This window comes from Nuphar pumila, chromosome 2, assembly GCF_984573655.1.
Source record: "Nuphar pumila chromosome 2, dmNupPumi1.hap1.1, whole genome shotgun sequence".
Lineage (NCBI taxonomy): Eukaryota > Viridiplantae > Streptophyta > Magnoliopsida > Nymphaeales > Nymphaeaceae > Nuphar > Nuphar pumila.
In genome coordinates, this window is record NC_143250.1 from 12,322,805 (window position 1) to 12,341,165 (window position 18,361).

The window sequence follows — 18,361 nt, forward strand, 5'->3', positions numbered from 1 at the left end:
CCTTCAGCAAGGCGAATCGTGAGGGGTCTAAATGTTTTTGCAGTTATGCTCATTCGCCATCGTATCCGGTTAAACACCATGGAGAATCGCGAAAGAAGGTTACCTTCAGCAATCTGCAGGAGTTGTGTCTGTTCGAATCTTTCGAGCTCCCGTTCCAAGCATTTCGGGTGGGATCCATCTAGGTTCCCGTTCGTTGGACAAACCAAACTCCCTCTAGAACGTCTCCATTGTCGTCGAAACTTGCTTCTCCAGTGGACGACCGGTGTGAACTGGCGACGGCACAGGCGTCACAGTTCCCCATAATACTGAAGGCCCCTTTTTGATACTTGGAGAAACAATCTTCTCGTGAAGATGATACCATCATTACTGGCTCGACGCTCGAGAATCTGGTTTACGACTACTCAGATCAGTGGCGGAGCCAGAAGTTTTTCGTTGGGTGGGCAGACTTCAGGTCTCAGGGACAATGCCAGAAGTTCCCGGCGATGACTCCATCGTAGGTGGGCTTGCCGAAGGTGGGTCTGTCCGGGTCCTCGGCGGAAGGGAGGGCTGCCCTTTTCAAAGATGGGTGGTCATCGATCTCCATGGCGAGGGGCTGACCACCGTCGTCGGCAGCCGATCTCTTCCGCTTGTTGCTGCTCTGGTCTCCCAGCCCTTCATCTAGACACCGAAAATTGATGGTGCAGGCCATCGGTTTCAGAGAGAGAGATGGTTGTCTTCTCCTATTCTATTTCGGCCTTGGTAGCAGAGGGAGAGAGACATATAGAGAGAGCGAAAGAGAGAGTCTAAGGTTGCATACAGGTCGGACTACAGTCCAGACCCGTGTGAATTTAGGTCCCAATCAATTCATTTATGGGCTAATCAAAGACTCTTTTAAGCTAATGTATGTAAAAATATAAGGTGAAGTAACAAAAGATTGGATAATGTGCAAAAAAACTATTACTGATATTATACCTGTTCGAACTTTTTTTTTTCGGTTTCTAATTTTGGGGTGGGCGACCGCCCACCCATGCCCACCCCTGGCTCCGCCACTGACTCAGATATTGTGATCCCTGAAGCTTCATACTCCGCCCGCCCTGTTTTGAAAACTTGTGAGGAAGCAACACCTGAAGGGCGTATCGTTCTCGGCCAACGCACATGTATTATGTTGAATGATTGCTTGATTGAGCTGATATTTAACGGATGCCAGCTGAATAAAAATGTCTCTTTTGCCCTTACTATCCAAGACATTTCACTTTTTTGCCATGTGGTTTCCCCGATGGTTGGCAACATAAAAAGATATCATCCTGGGACCATTTCGGTTCATGTTGGAAACTCCTACGACCTACATTTCCTCTCTCACTTCTTGTTTTGGAATAAAAGTTTTTCATCATCGGGCGGATATGGCTCCGGCCTTAGTTTGTGATAAGGGGGTGGGTCGGGACCAAGACCTTTTCGAGTTTCCTCAAGCGGTGCAAATAGAAATTGTGCACAAAGTCAATGAAGGGGAATCCTTAGGGGGAAAGGGGGATGATGATCGTTTGCTTTCTCAAGTGATGGGCTTTGATGTCACGGAGGCAGCACCACTACTTGGTATCGATTTATCTGAATTGCAACTCCATGAAATCTCGATTTTTTTTCTAAAACTTGGAGGACTCCATCAGTTGTTGTGCGGAAGGGTCGCTTTGCGTTGGATCTTATCCTCGGCCCTGCTATAATTAAACACGAAAAGAAGTGGAGGACTATTTGGAGAGTTTGGTTATTTACAGTGTGGTGGTTCATATGGATGGCCAGAAATGATGCTACTTTTCGGGATGTCCCGTTCAACCTTAACCATCTGACTCATAGGGTCTTGGCTGATGTGTATGCTATCCTTCGCATATACCTCAAAGACCTGCCTCTGACACCAACCGATCCCCATCTAGATGTCTGTGGTCCTTGATGAGTTTTCTGTTTGTGTTCGGGTTTTTCTGTTTTTGTGTTAATGGTGTTCTCATGTTGTTGTTGTGTTTGTGCCTGTGGGACTCAACCCTTTGTTGAGTTTCACTTTTAAGTAATGTTGATTGCTTTTGGGCTCTCTCTCTCTCTCTCTATATATATATATATATATGTATATATATATATTGGAAGATCAAATGCGACAATGTGAAAACTGAGGCTGATGGGCCCCCTCTTTTCCTCTCTCATACCAAAAGTAATATGCTAGTCGGTAAAAGAAAATGTATGATTTTTTTTTATGACGAGGATCCCTCGCGAGGAAAACCCCAGGTGGGGCCACGACCACCTTGCCTTACGTGGCCCACCTCTGAAAGCTTTCATCGGTATGATATTTTCACTGTTTTTTAGGGGATCCTGCTGACAAAATCTTTCATTGGTAAGAGAATGGGACTAAAAACGGAATGGTTACATATGAAAGATAACCACCAACTGCAGAGCTTCATCTATTTGACATGTCGGTTCTTCATTTCCTGCAACTTGTGAAGGAAACGGTTCTTGATCCGATACTAGCTTTAGAAGTCTATATTAACTTAGATGGAACAAGTTATATGCTAGAGTGGACTAATTCCTTAACCTAATTACAGTTGTGGCAATTGTTGTCCAACACTTGTCCTGCTTCTTAATTGTAGCTTAGGCACTAGTTTTCTGTCAGTTTCTATGATTCTTAACTGCATCTTTAGTATTGGTTCTCTGTCGTTTGTCATGCTTCCTGGTTGTATCTTAGCATTGGCTTTTTTGTCATTTGTTAGTGCTTCTTGTTTCAGTTTATCACCTCTGAGTTGTTTTTGTTGCTTCCTTCTGTCCGACAGGCAAGAGCAGAAGCTCATTCCCTTGATTGTCAAGAGGGTCCTGGATGGTGTAAATAAGCTTCAACTTGATGTAGCTAAATACCCTGTTGGACTTTATTCTCGTGTGAACCACATGCTGAAGTTGTTGGATTTAGAAGCCTATGATGTCGGAATGGTTGGTATCCATGGCATGGGAGGAATCGGCAAGACGACTGTTGCTAAAGCTACTTATAATAGAATCTCCAGCAGATTTGAAGCTAGCTGTTTTATTTCCGACATTAAGGAGGCCGCTAAACAGTTCAATGGGCTTGTTTCGCTGCAAAGGCAGCTCATCTCTGAAGTTTTGAATGACAAACACACTTCTATAAATAATGTGAGTCAAGGAATCAATCTGATCAAAAGAAGAATCCATAGCAAACAGGTTCTTATTGTTCTTGATGACGTTGATGACAATAATCAGCTTAATGCATTGGCAGGTAGCCGAAGTTGGTTTTCCCCTAGGAGTAGGATTATCATTACGACAAGAAATAAGCATGTATTGAATGTACATAAACTGAAAGACCATGATACTTATGAGCTTGAAAAGTTGAATCCTAGACAATCCCTTCAACTTTTTAGCTTCCATGCTTTTGGGAGAGCAAAGCCAATTGACGAATTTGCTGACTTATCTGAAACGGTTGTTTCGACTGCCGATGGATTACCCCTAACTCTTGAAGTACTGGGGTCATTCTTCTTTGATAAGCATAGTACAAGGGAATGGGATGATGCACTGGAGAGGTTGAAGCAAGATCAGCATAAGGATGTTCATGTAAGATTGAAAATAAGTTATGACGGACTTGATGAAACAGAGAAGCAAATATTTTTGGATATTGCCTGTTTCTTCGGTAGAAAGGGTAAAGAAAATGCTATTTACATGTGGAAGGACTGTGGATTTTTCCCAAGTATAGCCATAAAGGTTTTCTTACATAAATCTCTCATTAAAATCGACAAGGATGAGTTTGAGATGCATGATCAAATACGAGACATGGGTAAGCACATTGTCTCACAAGAAAACCGTATAGAGCTGCGTAGCAGGCTGTGGAATGATGATGAAATATTGGATGTGCTACAAAATCAAAAGGTAAGAGATGACTCTCACTTCCATTGCTTGATTTGATTCTTTTGTTTAATAGTTTTAAATTGAATTGGAGATACGCTACTTGTTGAACTGACTGTTGACCAGGCCAAACTCTAAGGCAATGTTTATAATGCACCTGGTAGATCCAATAAAAAGAGACATCCACTTGACAAAGTTCATCTTGAATGCCTTGCTTGGTTGACACCAAGAACTTGTATAGTAAGCTCCCTTTATTTTAAATTCAGTCAAGTTTTTCAAGCTCTAGGATGGTCTCTAATGGCTCTGTCAAGTCCTGTCGAAGTGTTAGTCTTTTTTTTTCTGAAAGGCAAGCTGGGGTTAGGCAGACACCCACCAGATATCTCTTAAGCCCCATGTGGCAGAGGGATTCGAACCTGGGCCTTCAGCTTGGCACAGGACCCCACTTACCACATGGGATACCACCTCGGTGTTAGTGTTGATTGGGCACAAATTCTGTTATTTGTCTGTCATGCATTGGAATGACTTTTGCCATTTGGAAGTCCAGAGCAAGTATCTGGTTAATTACAGGCAGTAGTACTATAAATCATGGGACTGGACTTTAGTTGATCTATGTTGTTCATTTAGGCTGAATGGACCTTCAAAACAGGCCCATTTAGAAAATAATATCTTAATGCAATTTAGTCTGGACTTTTGTTTTGAAATATTTCTTATTTTTTATTTTTATTTTTTCACCTGGAGTTAATAGAATTCGCGTGGTGCAAGCAATAATTAGTTTTATGATTTGATTTAGGATTAATCACTGAAGGCACATTAAGTTACAGTAAACTTGAACTCACGAGCATGGAGACTTACATGAAGGTTTCTCATTGACAGGCAACAAATAATATTGAAGGCATCACTCTTAATTCTGAATGGTATAGCCCCACGACATATTTGAACACAAAGGCCTTTGAAGCAATGTCAAAACTTAGACTATTGCATGTCAATGCTGTTGATTTTGAAGGCGAATTTGGACGTATCTCCAGGACAGTGAGATGGTTGCAATGGCATGGTTGTCAGTTGGACTCACTGCCACGTGACTTTAATCTTGAGAAACTTGTTATTCTTGACTTGTGGAGGAGCAGCATCAATAGACTGTGGGATGGACAGGAAACAACGGGCAAGGCAAGTATTAAGGATGAATTAGTCTTTGATATTATGATGCGTATCATTTTCTCATCGAAATGTCAAAAATTTGTTTGCAGATCTTTGACAAACTGAAAGTCCTCATCCTTGCTAATTGTCAGAATCTTGTTTCTGCTCTCGATTTTGCTATTGTCCCATGCCTGGTGAAATTGGTACTTGATGACTGTTACAGCTTGAACAAGTTTGATGAATCAATTGGGCATCTTAAAAACTTGGTTTTCTTAAGTGTGAAGAGGTGTGAATGGCTGAACGAACTTCCCAGTTATATTTTTCAGATGAGCTCTCTTGAATTCTTGATCCTTGAAGGATGCACCTTCTTTAACACTTTGCCAGAACGGTTAGGAGACATGAAATCATTAAAAGAGCTCAATTTACGTGGGACTATGATAGTAAAAATACCAGAATCCTTTGGATGTCTCACCAGCCTCCAAACTCTAGATCTTAGAGAGTGCATTGCACTTGATGAGTTGCCCGATTCAGTTGGCAATGCAAAGAATTTGAAGAGGATGTATTTGGACGAAACCGTGATTTCAGAGCTGCCTGGTTCAATTGGACTGCTGGGAAACCTGGAGGAACTGAGAGCAAGTCACTGCGAGAGGCTAAAAGCTCTACCTGGTTCAATCGGAAATGCAAAGAATCTGAAGTGGCTTTACATAGATGCCACCAGTATCCGGGAGCTGCCTGAGTCTATCGGGTTGCTAAAAAAACTGGAGATACTACAAGCCTCTCGTTGTGACAGGCTAAGAGCTCTACCCGCCACTATGGGAAATTTGAAAAGCCTGCGCCGTTTATTAATAGATGACACTGGTATCGAAGAACTTCCTGAAAGCATTTCAGGCCTCACTGACTTAACTATCATTCCTAAATTCAACAAGGGTCGGAGAGCTTAGGCCATTGAAGTGAATGCAGGACCAACATGGTGAAATATCATCGGGTGAGCATTCACATCACACATTAGAACTTATAGATGAAACAGTAATGCAGAAATTGTGTCGTGTGCAATATACATTTGGAGGATCATTTAGGGAATTACATTGTGTTGGTTCCAAGAATGGGAGTAGTATTACATGCTCTTATTTATGTGGATTGAATGAAAGTTTGCCTGATGTATGTCTACGATAACTGTATTGTGTGCTTGCAATAAATTGGGGTAACATATCACGAGGACGCATACATGGATGTGCAGATACAAATTTTTTTATTTAAATAATAAAAACTACTCTCTTTTTATTTTGACATATAAAAATTAGGTGATATGTCAAATATCGATATGACAAATATCATTGTTCATCCGTGCTTTGGCATTGCACCATCCATCACAGTTGCAACTGTTGATGATGATCAATATGACAAATATCATTGTTCATCATCCATGACAGCTGCAACTGTTGATGGTGATCAATACAACAAATACCAGTGTCTTTTTCATAGAACGTGAGGAATTGGCTGGCTGATATTTTCCGATAACAATGCCAGAAATTAGTTCTTTTTGTTTTTTTTTTATCTTTTTTTAAATATTTTTTTAAAAATAATTAAAATATTTATTTTTATTCATATTTTTGCCAAAAATGCGAAGAAACCGGCTCGAGTTGGAGACAGTTCGTACCCAATATGGCACTGGTAAAAACCTCTATACACCCCTAGGATACATCCGCTTTCTTTGGCTGAGGTAAAAGATGACTCCTCGCTAGTGGGTTTCGATCCCTGGTGATGCACGACAAATGACAGACTTTTAGACCCCATTGGCCTAATGGGTTTCGATCCTTAGTCGGACTCTTTTACCACGTAAGGGCACTCCGTGGGGAAGGCAGCGTGGAGTCCCTCTTTGTGCAATGCAAACACATCACTAAAAGACAACGATCTTTATCTAGATCCAAGAAGGAAATTTCTCTCTCTCTCTCTCTCATTGAATTTGATTAATAAAAGAAAGATCATTTGTCTTTGTTCTTAAAATTTTTTTATTGATAATAAAGAGTATTTGCCTTTGTTATAAAAAAAAGAATTTAATTGATAAAAAAAAGGTATTTGCTTTTCTTATAAAAAAAGAATTTGATTCTTTGATTTATAGAAAAAGACTATCTTCCTTTCTTCAAAAAAAAAAAAGAATTTGCTTGATTAAAAAAAGTATTTGTCTTTCTTCTCAAAAAAAATATGATTGATAGTTTTTTCCATTTTTTTTCTTTTCCAACTATCATTTAGGATTTGATTTTCATTTTTCAAATGGGATGAATGTTTAATTAAGTATTTCAGTGTTTCTTTCTTTTCAATCAATATTAAATATACTTTCACATGCTATATTTTAGTAAGAAACTTAAAATTTTAGGGTTTTTTTTTCAGTTAGCGTATATATGAACTATTTTTGTTAGAAATTAGGATTTAGTTTTTTGCTTTGATTTTTTTAATAGCATGAATATTTAATTAGGTTTAAAGGTTTTTTGTGGGTTTTTTTTCTCAATTAGCATTTAGGTCTTTGATTTTCTTTTTTTAATAAGATCAATATTTCATTAGGCATTTTTGTTTTTTTTAATCAACATTAATCATGATTCCATATGCTCAATTTTAGTTAGAATTTTTGGGATTTCATTTTTTTTAATTAGCCTTTATATGAATGATGTATGTTAGGATTGAGTTTTTTTATTTAGTTTTCTAAATAGCATGAATATTTAATTAGGTTTTAGGATTTTTTGTATTTGTTTCCAATTAGCATTTAATTTTTTATTTTGGTTTTTAAATGAGGTGAATAGTTAATGTTGCAGATTTTGATTGCTGCCAACTCGGGGCAATTATCATTAGATTTTTTGAGAAATGAATATGAATGCGAAGGAGTTTAGGTTATATAATTATTCCATGGGGTCTACAAATCTTACTGATCAAAATGTTAAAGATATAGTACAATAACATTACTTATTCAATAATATACTTATTTTTCTAAAGTACTTGTTAAGTTAAATATTATATTGCATGTTCATTTTTTTTGCAAGGTGGTTTGGCTATGACATTTACATCGACTGAGTTGTGCAAGATATTTCTAAGCAAATGAACTCATAATTACTTTGCATATGTTTTTAACTTAATTCATATATGTACTTGCTCTTGATTTGGTATATGATTGTTACAAGTATGATTGTAGAATATTTGTCCTAATGTACATGCAATACTTGGGTTTAGGTGAAAAAATAAATTTCATGCAGGTATGTTGTATGTCATACTTTGTTACAAGTGTATGTTTATTTTTTTACATAAGTTGTTGTTAGTTGTTTAAAATAAAACCCTTTTTTTATAATGATGTATTTATTTACAAAAAGTGTATGATAAAATTATATAAATGTGTGTAATATCACGTATTTTTGTACTTAGTCATTTTCAAGTTTTTTGAAAATTTGGCTTAGAAGAAAAATTGTTTGACCCTCGATTTTTAATCGATGCTTTTGAGTCTGGGGTTGGCCCAAGTCTCATCAACTAGGTCTAAACGAGCCACTTAAAATGAGAGAAAAAGTTTTATTTTTGACCTTTAAATTCAAGCAAAATTCAGATTATTTTTTTGTGAAATTTGAAATTTGGTATTCGTGTAATATGTTTTTGGATGCATCTCAAAATTTTGAGCGCAATAATATTTTATTTTCTTTGATTCCGGCTACGGTTGGGCCAAAAATCGCATTTTTCAAAAATTAAACAGTTTGTCGGTTCGGATCCGTACTTGAATCAAACCGGATCTGATGGATTTGATCCAAATTAATATGGATTTAGACTCTATCCTAGACCCATATTAATCTGGATTTGATCAAGTTTAAAACCTATTTGGATTTCGGATATAGATTTGGATTTTGAATCTGGATCCAGATCTAAATCCATGCCCAATGATTTTTCTAACTTTAAATTCATCAAAAACCTTTAAATTGGGGTTTATTTATGTTAAGAAGCCTCCCCTATTAATTTGGTAATTTTTGAAAATTTTCAAGAATTTATCTATAAATAAATAAATAAATAAATAATTTAATTTAATTCAATTCTGAAATTCTATTTTTGATAGTTGATTAGGATTCTTTATAGAGCCATGTCTAGGCTTAGTGGTTTTAAGAAAGACCTCTAAAAACATAAAACTTGGAAAAGTCAACATTTGGAAGAGTTTCAAAAAAATTAGGAAACAAAGAGCGAAAGAGAGTTCCATCTTTTGGAAACTCTCTTAGGGAGGGCTGGAGAAAAAGGAAGGGGTGACCTCCCATATGGGGTCTATAAAAAGACCCCCAAAAAGAGAGATAAAAGAGAAAGAGAAGGAAAAAAAGGAGAGATAAAGTGAGAAAAGGGGAGGAATAAGAGGATGAGTTTTGGCCATCTCCAACCATTTATCTACGTTTTTCAACTTTTACCATCATTTTCCTTCAAATTTTTATTTCATGGTATGGGTTTTCTTTCTTGAATCAAGTGAGAAATTAATATAGATTGGATTTTCATGCAATAATTTGATGAAAATTTATGGAAAAAGTGTTTATATGGATGTTTTCTCAAAAACACGTGGAGGATGATCCATGGATCTTCCTCCATGAATGTATTTTTTGTTCTTTTCTTTTTTTCAAAAATAAAATTTTTGTTTTATATTAAAACAGAATTTTTATTATTGTATAAGCGGTCTTTTAAAGCCTACTTGTGATGAAAATCGTTTTTCATGGATGGTCCATGTATGGAGTGCTAGATGCATGAAGGCATGCAATTGAACCGGGTTGGCCAAATCCCTGTGACTTAGACTACAGGGTTAGGCCTAAGATAGAAAATGGAATAAGCAAGCCAAAAATGACAATGTGCTGCTCACAAGAAACAGATGTCCTATCGGTCAAGCACAACTATAAGAAAGTCCTCTATTATTCAAGTATAAATTGAGCTTTTGCATTTTATCACAAGCACTTCCATATTATTATGATAAGAATTCAATGACAGGCCTACGTGCTGATTGCTTTGATGGTTGGCAAGAACCCATTGGTTGATATCACCTCAATGATAACATCATCTGGAATGATGCACACCAAAAGAAGATATGGACCTATCTGTAAATGCTGTAAAATTAGGTGCAGACTTTAATGATATTTCAATATGAGAGACAAATAAAACAGATTAGAAGACCAGAGGAAATGATGAACAAATAAAGGAATCTAGGACAGGACAGAATGAGATCTATCAATTGGTAAACCAGATCTAAAAATGTAAAGAACAAGAAAGTGGAAAACATAGCTCTATTTCCTATTAGTAATATAGGTCTGAGATGGCTAGGGGCAATGAACAACAATAAAGTACAGTCTGTTTGTGGACTGATAAATTCAGCTCTGAGAATAGACAGTCAGAGAAAGACTCAGATTTGTCTATCAACTGAGAAAACAAATAATTGGTAACTCAATATGGTTCATAACTGGTTTTTGGCTGATAAAACCAGATCTCGATGTCCAGCAAAGAGTAGGAACGAGTAGTGAAGAAGAAAAAGAAAAGGAGTGGAATGACAAGAAGAGAAAAGAGGAGAATGGGAAGAAAGGAGAGGGCACATAAACAATGAACAAATTAAGAAAAAGAAGGTAGACAAGATAACGAAATACCTCTGTTAGAAATATTGTGCATTTGTATAAGGGTAAAATCGTTCGATGTTATATTTGTTACTCATGTATGATGGGTTGATTGGCAGCCCAGCCGAGTGGCACTTGGCTGGCTGCCAGTTCTAGCAGGTGGGGTCTATTTTTTTTTTGTTAAAAAAAATACATATATAACAAGTATATGCTGATTTTCGGGGCTTGAATTTGCAACATCTCTTGACGCAAACGTTGGAGTTACATGTGCAGTAAAGCATTCAGGTTTTTACTTATGGATGTATGCTCAGTTCATGCATAAGGGTCAACTTAATTACTTGACCTTTCAGTGATGCTCATGATTATGGGAATCTAAAATCAAGTTTAGCTGTGTATAAAAATTTCCAGATTTTACTAACCAACTTAATTACTTGACCCTTCTACATGTTAATGAATAAAATGCTTCATATGCTTTGACTTAATATGACCTGCATACGCAATATGTTATTTCAAGTTTGTTCCTAGTGCATGTACACATGTAAAATGAATGTGTTAAGTTACGTAACTTAGCCTCCAGATTTGTTAATTGCATTAGTTTTGCATATGATAATAACATTGTTGTTATGTGGGTTAAGCTTGAAGTTTTTATTTGTTTAACTTAAGTATGACATGCTTAATTCAAGATGGAATTGCAAAGTTTGTTTCAACTGCATGTGCCTACATGTGATAGACATGTTTTGCATGTACATAATTGCATGCATGCTCACATGTTTAATGAAGATGATTCATGAATAAAAGAATACATGTGACATGAATATGTGCATTGAATGAAAGCATACAATTAATATGATTATGTGAACTCATACGCATGCATATGAATATTATCGTTGTTCCATGCACATCTCTAAATTGGGATTCATGATTGTGCATCAAAAGGCATATGATATAGAAAGAATGCATTGGCATGTTCCTTAAGATTTTTGCTTACTCCTTACTTTATTTGTTTATGCATTGCAAAGATCATATTTGATATTGTGGTTTTAATTGCACCGTTTTATTGTTGTCACGGGTGGTAGACCATGAAGAGTTGCGCATGTTGACTTGAGAGTTTATGGTTGCATATTGATTTGTAAATTTATGGAATTGATTTTAATAACAAGATAAGAAAGAGAACATTGTAATTAACGATCCCTTGATGTTCCTTCTAAAGAAAGGTAATCTTGGGCTTAGCGGTTTGAGGACCGTGATGATAGAAAAACTTTGTGTGCGTTGTTATTGCTCCTGAATTTGATATTGAGGTTTTTCTTCTAACCACGATTTTAGGAAGAGTCCTCCACTTTGCCTGAGGGTGGTGTATAGATACAACTGATGTTTTGGCATACCAAGAAAGTGACGTCAGTGGATGCTGATTTTCATGGTGTCCCCGACATTTGATGCTGATTTCAAATATTTTGATGGATGATGTTGTTTCCTGATATTGATCAAGGGCTAAGTTTGAAACTGAATAATAAAATATTTGTGTGCTAAGCTACCCTGAGAACATAACTTGACCTCGAGGATTTTACCCGTTTGGTGTATCTGCAGGCAGCGATAATTAAAAAGAGAAACTTAAATTGTGTGCATTTAATAAGGACATACATATGAAAATAAAATTCTAATAAGATGCAATAATTTACTCATGCATCGCACTGAAGCCATGCATATTTTTGTTATGCATTAGATCATGCATGTTTACCTATTCCCTTAATTGTTACATGTTGGTGGATGCATGATCTTGTTCTCTAATACATGTTAAATGGTTGTATCGCTTAAAAAAGTGATCTATGTTATTTATTAAATGTTTTCTCATGCTTAATAATTGTCTCTAATACATGAATGCTTAATCAAATTATGAATTTATCATAATTGCATACCTCTAAATTATTGCATGAATCTTATCTGCGTTCTTTATGCTTATTTGTTTCATTAAAAAAATTTATATACAAAATTCTTTGGATTATGACACCCTACTTTTTGTGTTTTTTGCAGCCTTAGATGTCTAGTGGGGAGGACTTGCTTTTGAGAAGAGTCATGAGGGGACCACACGACTACATGGCAGATTCTTTGGACGTGACTCTTTCCTTTTGTCTTTCCTTTTGCTTTCTTTATTTTTAATTAATTATGTTTCAGACTCTTTACATTTGCATAAATAAAGTTTGGTTTGATTTTGGTTTGGTATGAAAGATGAGTATAAGATCCTTTATGGCGGTGGTTGTGTTTAACTGTAAAGGCCTCGGGTCTCTGGAATTATTTTCGCACTTGTTTAAAAAAAATCTGCACTTTTTAAGGGTAATGAGTTGGGGTCATTACAATGTGAGAGGAAGAATGTCTGTTTGCAGTGGGCCAAAGATATAGGTGAGGGGGAGGAAGAGAGGTCTGAGGACAATAAGGTGTTGGATGCCGAGGAGAAGCTAGTTGAACTCTGGATAATTCTGGAGAATATATATTAATGGTCATGTATATTATATTTTGATAATATATATATATATTAACAAAAAACTAAATGTCATTTAGATGTATAGTTCATTGTTGTATTTAAAAACTTTGTTGTAATTTTGCATATTATGTAGTTGATAGAATTTGTAGTTGTTCTATTATAAGGTAAGATGAGAGAGAGAGAGAGGTAGTTTATTTCTAAAATACTAGAGATCTAGAGTTTTAGAGCCAATTTTCCCAATTAGTAAATTTAAGTTATATTTGTATGTATTGTTAAACAAATGAATTTGTTATGTAATAGTGAAAATTAAAACAAAAATATCACATATTTGATAAAATTTCATACATAAGTATGAAATTTTTTATAGAAAATTTGCATATTTAGTTGAAAATTTTCAAATTTAAGAAAAATTTGCATGTTTTGTAAATGTAAAATCTATTTTGTATACGTGCAAATTCCCATTCTTTTGCGAAATTTTGCACATAAGGAGGAAATTCGCTTAGTGCGAATTTTCATAGGAAATTCACATATTTAGTTAAAAAAATTCACATGTTTTATATATGTGCAAATTTTCAATCCTTTTGCAAAAAATTCACATAAAGAAGAAATTCCCTTATGTGTGAATTTGCATAGGAAATTAACATATTTAGTTGAAAATTTTTGCATGTTTTGTATATGTGTGAGCTATTTTGTATGCATGCAAATTTCCTATCCTTTTGTAAAATTTTAGACATAAAGAGAAAATTCACTTATTTTAAAAGAAACTCGCTTGTATACATGAGAGTTTATATAGAAAATCACATATTTAGAGGAAATTCACACAATTCAATATTCAATTCAAACGCATTTCAAACTAAGAATTTCTCTGTTATTACACAATTCAATATTTAATTCAAATACATTTCAAACTGAGTTGTTATATACAAAATTCAAACTCCATTTCAACACATCCACTTATTATATATATAATTAGACCTTCATTTCAAACTTCTATATAACACAATCACTTGTTATATATAGACAATTGAATCTTCATTTCACATATTCCAAACTTTAATTCAACAAAGTGCCATCTGTTATATACACAATTCAATCTTTATTTCAAATACACATCAAACATGTTGACATATACAATTCAAACTAGTTAAACATTAATTAAATTATAACTTTATTTAAAATAATATATAGAACAAAGTTTAATATTATTTATATTTTACAAAACAATCCAAAAATATGTAATCATTACTCATATTGCTTAAGGCATGACAATAACTCCTTGTTGACCTTATCCAAGTTTTCGATAAGGCCAACTTGACTTTGTAGCATGTGTTCTTTACTTTAAGCAACTCCCTTAGCCTGCCAACTTCTTTCCTTAAAATGGACACCTCTACATCCGCTTCGATAGCACTTTTCCTTGCATGCTTCAGACTCTTTGCCCCAACTTCCTCCTCCATAGATGAGCTGCAAATGCCTTTTCCGTTATCGTACCAATATTCAAGTTCGAATTCAAACAACGTCAGGTAATCTTTTTTATGATCCTTGAATGTGTCATAAACAATTTTGTTTACTACACCAGGGTGACAGGGTAGTTGCAGAACAAAATCAAATTATCGGACCACTTGACTAGCTAGTTGACGCTCAACTTCATTCATGTTGTGCAATCAACTATCCCTCCTCACGAAACCTTTCATTGCCACAACCACATATTGTTTATTCTCATCCGCCACATATACATAGGGGTACCACGTTACCTGCGATAACATTTCATTCATGGTTGGTCCTATATCGCATTTCGAAAAACAAAAAAAAAATTATTTAAAAAATACTTACCTGTGTCATAGTCATCTTGAAAAATTTTGCAACGCAAGCTTTCCTGGTGATATGAAGACCCAACCCTCTTCGATCATTCCTACCCTCATCGTTGTATGATTTTCTTTACATTGGAATACAAGAAAATTCAGAAAAAATGTTACGTCTCTATGGTCTTCCAATGGATATGTGCTCCCATATCCATAACTCCAAGGATTAATACAAATTAACATACAATATAGTAAATCAACAATTTCTATATAATGTTTGAGTATAAATCAAAAGTTAAGAAAAATAAAAAAATAAATACCTTCAACAACACTAATATTCTAGTGATGTTTTGTTTGTCATTTTTGCACCCATTCAAACTTGTATATAGATATGCAAGTGTGGTAGCTCCCCATGCATACTCATCAACACAATCTAGTAAGCGCAACTTTTTCTAAGATGATCTATAGATCGTCTTTCCACCAGTGTCGATAAATAAACATGTGCCAAAAAAGTAGAACAAGAATGTTCTCACCTTCTTGTCTAGAATATAAATGCCGTTTGCTCCAAAACTGGGCAACTTCTCACTCAAACTCTATGAAACAGTAGGGTCATAGTAGCTCCTCAACCATCCTAACTTGAGTTTGTCACCTTCGAATGCACCCGCCCCTGCTTCTAAGAGCACTTAACCTAAGTCCTTGAAGTCTTTCCACCGACGTCCAGTTATAGGCTCCTCATGACATTTAAATATGGTGATTCATGTCACGTTCTCTAATGTAATGGTCATCTCAATGCTTTCAAACTGAAATGTGTTTGTTGATGGATTCCAAAACTGAATAAAGGACACTAGGAGACTGTGACTGGTGTTTCATGGTGTAATCTCCAAGATTTTTCGAAAATGCATTCGATCCAGCCAATCCTTCGCATTCTTCATAAGTGCTCAGAATGACAAGTGTGCTCAAAACCAGTAGAATTTGTGCATGGGAGATATTAGACTCTCTGAATCTTCACCATGCGGATCCTGCAAAAACAAACCTATGTAACATTTTAAAGATTGAAATGAATGATTCAATCTACTTGTCTGTAATATAAAAACATGCTTACACACAAACAAATGGAGAAAAGTATCTCTAAATGAGCATCAAACCTTGTTGGTCGTTGTGACCTCTTTCTAAGAGCATACAGTATCTCCAATCCCTGGGGAGGTTCCTGCACTCTGTAGCCCAATCTCACTCTCCTCTACTTCCTGCAAACTCTCCACAACTGCCTCAACTTTCAGGCCCTCACTCTCTTTCACTTTTGGCCCCTTACTCTTCTCAACTCTCCAACCCACCCTCACGCTTCCGGAATGAGAGATAATATTTTGGTCGTATTCTCTCCAGCCTTTTTTGCAGCTTTAGTCGCATCTTTGGGTAATTCTGAAACTATTAGTTGTTTTGTTGGAAGTGCTAGCAACTACTAGGTGGACCGAAGATTTCTATGCTCCAACTTAGCGAGGGTGTCTTTTTTATGTATTATATCTGACACCCAATTTTTTTGCCATGGAGCAAGTTCCCTTTTTACCCAGTAGGCAAGCTTATTGTATGTTTCAGTATATAAAATATGACTCACCGTGTAAGGATCATCAAGTACTTTTACTCTTCTTTTGGCAACCATTTTGTAGGATGTGTGTTTTCCACTTCTTCGGTGTCATAGTACAATACTCAAAATAAGAAATTTCTGCAATAACATACATGCATAATAGTCCACTGAAAATGCATGATAAATAATATTCAAACTTTTGATAATGCAGCAAAAAACCTTGACACTCACGTGCAAATGTGAGAAACAAAGGGGCAAACGGATGATGTTTCCAAGTATGATCAAATCAAGGATAAAGGCATAGTGACAAACAAACACTCACTTGCAAATGAAAGAAATAAACAAAAACAATATATTATAATAGATAATATACATGCAAAGATAACTTGAAACTATACAAAATAACTGACTCATGCTAATATTTTATCATCTTTTATCTGCTCTTTGTCACTCTCTCACGTCACATACACAAATATAATTCTACCAATTATGGGTGAAACACTAAGGGGACGTTTGTTTCGATTACACGAAATGAGAGTGATTCTCATTCACGTCAAAGAGAATTTTGGTGTTTGGTTTTGTTAAGCGGCTATTTAGTTGTTATCCAGTTGCAGCCTTTTCATCATTTTGCACCCTTTTTTTCAGCAGCTGCAAAAATCACTAGTAATGAGGTCTAACCCCCTTCCCTGCTGAGGCATGAGAGAATGAATCTCATGTCAAGTAACCAAACAAAAAAAATAGATTTTCATGCAAATGGGATTTCCTTTTCTCACATTAAACAAACATGAGATTCTAAATCAAATTATTTCGATTCTCATGAGATTTCAAATCTCATGTAATTTACTTTCACTTTTGAAAAATGTTTTCAAACTTACCCTAAGTAGCACAATAATTTTTTAATTTGGAATTGAATAATAAAAAAAACAAAAATTGTTATCCATTCTTTAACCAATGTGTGGAAATCGACCTTACCGAAAGTTTAAACAGAAAATTGATTCACCCATGAAAAATGACCTTATCGAAAAAACTCTAAGGATTGACTGGAATAGTCACTGATGAGGTGCCGCCGATGGGTATTTAGCCAAAAATAGTCGCTGAAGATTTTGCTGGAGAGAAAGGTTTAAGGACCACAAAAATCCCGGGTTAGGCAAAAATAACCTTGGGTTGTGCATAAAAGGTTTTAAGAAAAGAAACGTCGCTTTTAATACTTGCTGGTTGAAAAAGAAATTTGCATCACCTTTGCGATTTCTACAGACTTCTTATAAATTTTGCAAACATTTCAAGAACTTGGCAACCACCAACGCGAAACTTTTGACGAAATTCACGTTCTAATTGCTTTTATATATATAGTTAAATTCACACGATAAAACGGAATCTGGCATCGCTTAAAGTAGACAGCATGCTAAATTGATGGGGCCTTCGCCCTTTGCGGATCTACAGTTCATGATCAATTATAGTTTGGCCTAGAAGGATACGATAGGAACGTAAACATTGGCGATTTTCTGGCCGTTTTAAACCAGCGAGCTTCTTCTAGTTCCAGTTTCCATCCTCTCTCTATATACGAGTGAATTCTCTGAAGAATCAAGAAACCATTGAAGAAGATGGGGAAACGGAGGATTGTGATGGAAAGGATCGTGGACGACCAGAAGAGGCACGTTTGCTTCTCAAAGAGGAAGAAGGGACTCTTCAAGAAGGCACGGGAGATCTGCACCCTCACTGGAGGCAGCATCGCCATCATCTGTTTCACTCCATCAGGGAATCCCCACACCTTCTGCTACCCCGATAACCACTGGTTTGACCACCACCAACAACAACAACAACAACTTCATTCCATCATCAAACAATACTATAACGACGACCACCACCACCACCGTGGATTCACCACCACCCACCCACAATCACCAATCGCCCAAACCAA

The 18,361-nt window shown here is 36.0% G+C and overlaps 1 protein-coding gene across 1 annotated transcript; it reads left to right on the forward strand.

Annotated features, from left to right (window-relative positions):
- The first annotated feature begins 1,379 nt into the window (after positions 1-1,379).
- On the forward strand, positions 1,380-5,933 carry LOC149844785 (disease resistance protein Roq1-like). The gene is made up of 5 exons (XM_089986274.1): positions 1,380-1,569; positions 2,323-2,350; positions 2,655-3,882; positions 4,732-5,022; positions 5,103-5,933. The coding sequence occupies exons 1-5, from the start codon at positions 1,380-1,382 to the stop codon at positions 5,931-5,933; spliced, it is 2,568 nt and encodes an 855-aa protein (XP_089842400.1).
- The last annotated feature ends 12,428 nt before the right edge of the window (positions 5,934-18,361 follow it).

Coding starts and splice junctions, on each gene's coding strand:
- LOC149844785 (XM_089986274.1), top strand. CDS start 1,380: ATGGCTCCGGCCTTAGTTTGTGATAAGGGGGTGGGTCGGGACCAAGAC. Junction 2,351..2,654: donor GCTGACAAAATCTTTCATTG/GTAAGAGAATGG, acceptor CTGCATCTTTAG/TATTGGTTCTCTGTCGTTTG. Junction 3,883..4,731: donor ATGTGCTACAAAATCAAAAG/GTAAGAGATGAC, acceptor TCTCATTGACAG/GCAACAAATAATATTGAAGG.